Source organism: Camellia sinensis, chromosome 8 (genome assembly GCF_055761805.1).
Source record: "Camellia sinensis isolate YWXY chromosome 8, ASM5576180v1, whole genome shotgun sequence".
Classification (NCBI taxonomy): Eukaryota; Viridiplantae; Streptophyta; class Magnoliopsida; order Ericales; family Theaceae; genus Camellia; species Camellia sinensis.
The window spans coordinates 125,831,720-125,839,721 of record NC_138968.1 but is presented as its reverse complement, the minus strand read 5'-3'; the positions used below and the strand labels follow the sequence as shown (position 1 = coordinate 125,839,721).

Genomic DNA, 8,002 nt, shown 5'->3' with positions numbered 1-8,002 from the left:
AAATTAAAATTAAATTATTTAAAATACACAGGACAATAAAATAAAACCTCACTTTTTATCATTTCACAGAAAATGAAAAAAAAATAAATAAATAAATAAAAAACACATGAAAAAACCATTTGCAAAAAAATAAAAATAAATAAAAAATAAATTAAAATATATAAATTATTTTTAAAAAATACGCCTCATTCAAAAATATTTAAAAAATTACAAAAACGTAAATTCAAAAAAAAAAAGAACGACAAAAATACGCCTCATCCAAAAAGATAAAAAAAAAAAAAAATAGAAATTACCATTTGCCATGTAATTTACAAATAAATAAAACACATGAAAACCCATTTTTGAAATATAAAAACAAATTAATGTGTATGAATTAAAAAATGACAAAAACGTAAATTAAAAAAAATAACGAGAAAAATACGCCTCATTAAAAAATATTTTAAAAAAAACATAAAAACATAAATTACCATTTGCGACGTAATTTAAAAATAAATAAAACACATGAAAACTTATTTTTGAAAAATAAAAAAAAGTTATTATATACCAATAAAAATAAAAAAGATAAAAAAAAATGCCAAATCCAAATCCAAAATAAAAAAAAATAAAAAATTAAGCAAAATACGCCAAATCCAAAGCCAAAATAAATTTAAAAAAATGAAATTTTTTTTAAAGGAAAATACGCCAAATCCAAATTGAAAAAAAAAAAAAAAATCAAACAATTTCGGTCCTGTACATGGCGCTGACGTGGAGAACCATTTGAGTGTGAGTTGCCATGAGAATCATGTGTCAAGGGCAGTTTGGTAATATACCATAAAGACACCTCACCAAAAAGCCAAAAAGTCAAAAAAGTCAAAAAGTCCTTCCCAAATCAGGTTTTTTAGCCCCAAGCTAAAATAGTCAAAAAAATCAAAAAGCCAAAAAACCAACCCACTTTCCAAACGGAGGCTGAGTGATGTGGTTTATTTTGATAAATTTACTTGAAAATTAAAACTCCATTCATAATTTTCAAAAAGATGATGAACTTCCTTTAAAATTTTAGAATTCTTCATATGCTTTACTTTTAATATTATAATTCTCACAATATTTTTCTTATACCATTCATCTTTTACAGTTGAAATATATTTTATCTTTAATTTTTAATTATGAATGTATTAATATATTATCTATATTAGTTACTCTTACTATAAAAAGATGTTGGTATAATGAGACTTTAGTAGTAGTAAAATTTATGTGTCAATGTTATTCATATGTTTGGTTTTTGTTAAGAATTAATTTTTTTATGAAAAAATAATAAAATTTTAGATATTAGGGGTTCTATTATTATTATTTTTACTTTAAAATGATTAACATTTCTTCATGAATAAATTTTTAGGAAAGTGGGGGAATCAAATTATTTCTGCTGTGGTGGACAAAAATCACCCATGTGAAGTGGACCACCCATTATATAGATAGAATAAGAAGTAAAAGATTAAATTAATAATTTGTAATGAAACTTAAAATATAAAATTGAATACAAATCCAATTTGATAAAGGGGTTATTGATATTCAATCAATTTAATTTTTTATAAGTATTTTTACTTAATATAATTTAAAAAATAAACAGTTAGAATTATTAAAATAGACTTTATAAGCAGCACAATAGTCACCCTATTATATATATATATATATATATATATATTATTTAATTTGATCACCAGAGTGTCATTCCGCCGACAACTGGTTGTCGAGGGGCATTAATTGTTTATTTTTTGTATTTATGGAATTCTTCGATTCATTTTTTTCATTAATTTCTCAATTAATCAGCGTGAGGTAAAAACGCTCACCACATCTGCAAAAATAAATCATATATTTCAAATAGGAGAATGGATTTAGAATTGCATTCTCATTCCCTCTCAAATTCATGTCATTCCAACTTAATCTTACATTATTTTTTGGGAGACTTACTCGTAAATCTTAATAAGTAAACTTATTTTCTAATAGATGCTATGATAATTAATGATTATTTTCATCAAACATTATTAAAAAATGTTACTAATTGTTAATTTTTAGTGACAGCTTGAAAATTGTCACAAAAAATATCATTAATTATAAGTTTTAACGATAATTTTAAAAAATCGTCACAAAAAAATATCATTCACTGTGTTTGGTTTGAGTTTTTTAAGTTAAGTTTTTTAAAAATTGAGTTTTTTGGTTTTTTTGTTTTTAGTGAAGATTTTTAAAATTTTAAATATTTTTTTACTTTTTTAAATGCACCTCACTTAGATGTATCTAAAAAATAAAAAATTTGTGAAAAAATATTTTTAAAAATTAATAAATACATAAAAATATAAAAAATGTATTAAATTCTCGTATTTTTTTTTATATTTTTGGTATTTAGTGAATATTTAAAAGGTTTTTTTCATTTTTTTTTTTACTTTTTAGGTATATTTATGTTAGATATGTCTAAAAATTAAAAAAAAATTACTCAAAATATTAAAAAAATTCAATAAAAACAAAAAAACACGAAAAATAAGAAAGTAAAATTTTCTGAAAAGTGTTTTTGAAAACTAGTAACCAAGCATAGGTATTAATTTTCAATTTTCAACGAGCGTTACTAATTGTAAGTTTTAACTATAATTTATAAAAATCGTGACAAAAAAAATAACAAATTGTCAATTTTTTTGCAACATATGCACACACACAAAAAATCGTCGCAAAAAATTAATTTTAACGACGATTTTATTATGACTTATTTGCAATAGTACTTGATAAAAATTAAGTCTAACTATTAGGATCTATTAATAGTTTATCTTTATTTTTTATTATTATTTAAATATGAGAGAGAAGATCAATGTGATTTATCATTTTTAAAATGTATATTTTTTTACAATTTTTGTGTGCAAAAGTTATATTTTGTTAGCAATTTATTAGCACAATTTTTCTTATATTTACATCATAATTATTTTACAAACAAAATTTTTGTAAGATTGAAAATGGTGTGCCTCATTGTCATTTCAAATAAAAAATATATTTTTTAGTATTATTTTAGATATGATTTTGTGTAATTATTTTTTGATTATACAGTTTCGCTAACAAGTAGGGGGTGATTGTTAGGATAAAATTATAAATCAAACCGTAAATAGTAGATTGAGAGGGAAAAAAAATCATTTACCATATTTCTGTTTTTTTTTTTTTTTTTTTTTTGGTTACAGAAAATCGTCCCACTCTCTTGCAGGTTTAAGGTAGCGTCCCTCACCCGAGTGTCCTGTTATCCGTTTCGAGTAAGAGACTATAATCTGGAAGTTTGTCCCGACCTCCCAAGACAAGTTCCGCTTGGAAGCTTGTCCCGACCTCCCAAGGCAAGCTCCGCTTAAGTCAGGACTCGCACAGCAGGGGAAAATTAAACCCACACCAAGTAGCTGATAAGGCATCCTTGAGGTCAACCTCCTAACTAACTGTGTTACGCCCAAGAGATTGACCCAGAAGGGAATTGAACCCAGGACCTAAGGGCTTAAACCCTATGCCCTTACCAGGTTGCCGCTCACCCCTGGGTTCATTTACCATATTTCATATGGGGAAACCAAACACTGCCTTGCCACTTGCTATCACCCGCGTAGTGTAACAGAATCAACCGTTCAAAACACCGTCCCTCTCTCTCTCTCTCTCTCTCGAAAACAACAGAGACAGAGGAGAGAGAAACAATCATTCAATCAACAATGGGGTCTCTCCCTCCATGTCCAGACCTCTCACTCCCCTCTTCCAAAGAAACCCTAATCGACCCAAACGACCTCCTCAGCCTCTTCAAATCCCAGCAAAAGTATCTCAATTTCTTCTTCCAAAACCTCGATCTCTCCCAAACCCTAGCCTTCACTCAGACCCTCTTGAACGCCAAGGGCACAATCTTCTTCTCCGGAGTCGGAAAATCAGGCTTCGTCGCCCGGAAAATCTCTCAAACTCTCGTTTCCCTCGGAATCCGATCTGGGTTTCTCTCCCCTGTCGATGCCCTCCATGGCGATATCGGCATTCTCTCCGATTCCGACATTCTGGTGATGTTCAGCAAGAGCGGCAACACCGAGGAGCTATTGCGGCTTGTGCCGTGTGCGAAGGCGAAAGGGGCGTACTTGATCTCTGTGACGTCCTCGGAGTCGAATTCCTTGATGGGTTTGTGTGATTTGAATGTGCATTTGCCTCTGGAGAGGGAATTGTGCCCGTTTGATTTGGCGCCTGTGACCTCGACGGCGATTCAGATGGTTTTCGGGGATACGGTGGCTATTGGGCTGATGGGTGCCAGGAATTTGACTAAGGATGAGTATGCGGCGAATCACCCGGCTGGGAGGATTGGGAAAAGCTTGATTTTCAAGGTGAGGGTTGGTTTGTTTGTTGGCATTTTGAGATTTTTTGGCGTTTGTTAATGGAATTTGTAGGAATGGAGATTTGGATATTTTGAAAATTTGATAGATCTAGGCCTTCATCTTCTTAATCGAATGATTCATATGATCCTTTGATAGTATTTCTGTGTTTTTTTTTTTTATAAATTTTATTTGTTTATTTATTTATTGTGGGAAATCCTTTGATGGTAATAGTATTTCATATTGCAGCTATTCGGTTTCTGTTTCATTTTCAGAGCCATGCAGTTTGCAATCATGTGCTTTATTTGATCCTTTGCTGGTGTTCCAACCGGGTCTGTTTTCAGTTCTGTTTGAGAGAGAGAGAGAGAGAGAGATTGGATTTGTTGGAATGTGTTATTTTGATCTTTTTAAAAATAGAACTCAGACGTAAGTTTTTGTGTTTGGAGGGGGAAATTAGCATTACAGCTGTTCTTTTTTGTTTTCTAGATCTAGGCCTTGAATATGAAACTAGGGCAATATAAGTTAGGTTTGTTGTTGATATTTGTTTCTCGTATTGTTGACAATATGATCTTCCCAGCGCTTCTCACTCAATAAGGGAGATGCTTTTGCGTCCTTCATGTCCGATTTCTTTGATTTTTGGGCTCTCAAAAAGATCTCTTTGGAAATCTCTTTTATTTGATGAACTTATCTGCCTCCTCGAAGCAGGATAGTGCGCCTGCGGTCAAAGGAAAGATGGAAAGACTTGAAATTCTTAAAACGAGTAAGGTTTCACGGGCTAAACTTTCGCACATTAGGCATTTTTTGCTAATAACTGATCTGGGTTTCCTATCTGGGAATCGTATTTATTGGCCTTTTTTTAGTTGATAATGAACCAAAACCCCTGCCCATTCCAACTTTTTTATGGACTGTCCTTTTCCATCTTCAATATTTTAACTATTTTTTTTGGGGGGAAGAGATTGATTTCAGGGACTTGAAAAACCGTGATTGAAAAGTTTTTGCCATCTGAAATTTCGCAAATTTTGTTAGTTCGTCGTTGTGGCTTTTTACTAGAAGAAAGTTTGGAGATGGGATCTTGATGTGATGTTATGTATCTCAGAATTCTGGTTTTGTGTTGTTTTTTCTTATGCTGTCTAAAAAACCAAATTCTAGTTGCTGCTGAATTCCGATTCTGTTGGATTAAACTGCAAGGAAATAATTGTCTTGAAATCCAATTTCATGTTTCGATTGTTTGAATTGGTTGGACTGAATTCTGTGTTTCGCAGGTGAAGGACGTCATGAAAAAGCAAGAGGAGCTTCCTGTCTGCCGGGAAGGAGATATGATTATGGATCAGCTAGTAGAGCTAACTAGTAAAGGATGTGGATGCCTTCTTGTTATTGACGATCAGTACCACCTGATAGGCACATTTACTGATGGAGATCTGCGGCGCACCCTGAAAGCTAGTGGGGAGGGGATTTTCAAACTCACAGTAGGGGAGATGTGCAACAGGTAATTGTCAGAGTCAATATCTTTTGAGGAAATATAGGTTTTAAAGCTTAACTGGGTGAAAAGTAATCGATTATGGCAATTGTTTACTTGATTGGATGCTTCTAGACCATCTAGTTTGGACTTGCCTGGCCGCTGGGTAAAGTCTGATGTTTCAAACTCTCCAATCATTCTAACGTTCCGATTTGTTTGGCCCGAAAACATTTTCTCAAAAAATAAGATAGAAAAACGGAAGTTAACAAAATAATGTTTTTTGTGGTCAACGGAAAACAATTTTTTTTTTTCAATTTTGAAAGGTGAAAAATGATTTTCGGACTAAAGTCTTACCATGCCGTCACACTACCCATGATGGCCCTGGGCCACCACCACCTTTACCACCCCACCGTCACCTCCACTACCCCCTCCACCACCTCTACCACTCACCACTAGCACCATCACTAATACAACCATTATAGCACATTAGTGGTAGATCGCAACCAGACATAGGAAAACATTTTCTACAAACAAAAAAATTTGAAAATTGTTTTTCATAGGAAAATATTTTCTGCTAAAACATACAGAGTGTAGTAATTGTATGATATAGATCTGTCAAGCTGGTCGCATCAATGCCTCATCTGTAAGAGGAGGTGAGTGTGGGGTTGATGCCACTAGGGTAAATGCAATTCTTTTGTGTTATAACACTTGTTCTACAACTTTTCTGGCATTTCAGGAACCCGAGGACAGTTGGTCCAGATGCAATGGCAGTTGAAGCAATGGAGAAGATGGAATCTCCTCCATCTCCGGTTCAGTTCTTGCCAGTCATCAATCATCAGAACATCTTAATTGGTATTGTTACACTGCATGGATTGGTCTCTGCTGGCTTGTGAACTTTGTAAGGTTGTCATGCGCTCTATTCTATCTTCTGTTTGTACAATAGTAATTCTTTGTAATGTTTTTTCCTCAACCCTGCCTTAGCGAGAGCCTCGTGCACTAGGTCGCTCTGACTTCTCTTCTAATGAGGTGGTGTTTCTGTACTTTAGATGATTAATTTTGTTGTTGCCAAGAATGTCAAGAGGTAATATTGTATTCTTTATTATAAAATCTAGTGAGTTTCATGAGCTTCCTATCTTATATTTTTCTTGAAAACTTGAATATTAGTTTTTATATTCATTGTATTTATTGTATTCTTTATTGTAAAATCCAGTGAGTTTCTTCAGCTTCCTATCTCATATTTTTCTTGAAAACTTGTGTGTATATACTTTTTATATTCATTGTATTTGTTCTTTGCTTCTCAGTTCCTTGGTCCTATGACAAGCATAAGGAAGCACATGCTCACCAATGATATAATATATGAAGGCTCTATATTGGGCTTTTTTTTTATCTTCTCTGCTTTCCAATTTAGGTTGTATTAGGTTGTATTTAGTTGAAGAATTTAATGAGGGACATAGAAAGGGAAAGAGAAATAAAAAGAAATGGAAAAAGAATTAATAAGATTCGAATTCTAAATTATATGTTTTGTTGAATTGGGAAAATGAAGAAAGAAAAGAATCTAAGTAAACTTAAAAGATAAAAAGTGAGATTGTATTTTTCTCTCACATTCTTTTCTCATGTATTTTCTATTACAATCAAACAAAATGTGATTACATTTCTTTTTTTCTGTTCATTTCTCTCTTCGAAGTCTCTAACCAAACGCAATCTCAAAAAGCATGAAGAGATCAATTCTGTTAATTGTGGATGGAGGTGTTTGTTGTGTAGATTTGCATAAGAGGTGAATAAATGGTGAATTTTGATTTTTCCTATTTGAGCATTGTCTACATTTATCCATTAACAATTGTTGGTTCTCATAGATAAAGAAAAATTATTCAATGTAGTGCGTGGTTATGTTACAAATGAATTTATCACCATTTATTACAAATGAATTTATCACCATTTATTTGTGGCATTGTTGCACATTACATTGAATAATTTTGTTCCTAGTTGAGGGTTTTTGAAACCATAATACTATGAATCCATGAAAGTACTCTTTAAAATAAAATGTACTAACTAAATTTATTCTGAGTATAATGTACAAGATTATATTAAAATTTAAATCTGTCCCAGAAACTTTATTTCGAGATACCTTTCAGCTTTTCTTGCTTTTTGAAAAGCTACTACGTGTAGCTTTTAGCTTGGGCTCCACATAAAGAATGTACACAAGACATGGTAATAATAA

General features: G+C 31.9%; 1 protein-coding gene across 1 annotated transcript; it reads left to right on the top strand.

Annotated features, from left to right (window-relative positions):
* The first annotated feature begins 3,527 nt into the window (after positions 1-3,527).
* Positions 3,528-7,006, top strand: LOC114273992 (putative arabinose 5-phosphate isomerase). Its single transcript, XM_028215838.2, has 3 exons — positions 3,528-4,340; positions 5,591-5,814; positions 6,521-7,006. The coding sequence occupies exons 1-3, from the start codon at positions 3,696-3,698 to the stop codon at positions 6,675-6,677; spliced, it is 1,026 nt and encodes a 341-aa protein (XP_028071639.1). The 5' UTR covers positions 3,528-3,695; the 3' UTR covers positions 6,678-7,006.
* Positions 7,007-8,002: the final 996 nt, after the last annotated feature.

Coding starts and splice junctions, on each gene's coding strand:
- LOC114273992 (XM_028215838.2), top strand. CDS start 3,696: ATGGGGTCTCTCCCTCCATGTCCAGACCTCTCACTCCCCTCTTCCAAA. Junction 4,341..5,590: donor GGAAAAGCTTGATTTTCAAG/GTGAGGGTTGGT, acceptor TGTGTTTCGCAG/GTGAAGGACGTCATGAAAAA. Junction 5,815..6,520: donor GTAGGGGAGATGTGCAACAG/GTAATTGTCAGA, acceptor CTGGCATTTCAG/GAACCCGAGGACAGTTGGTC.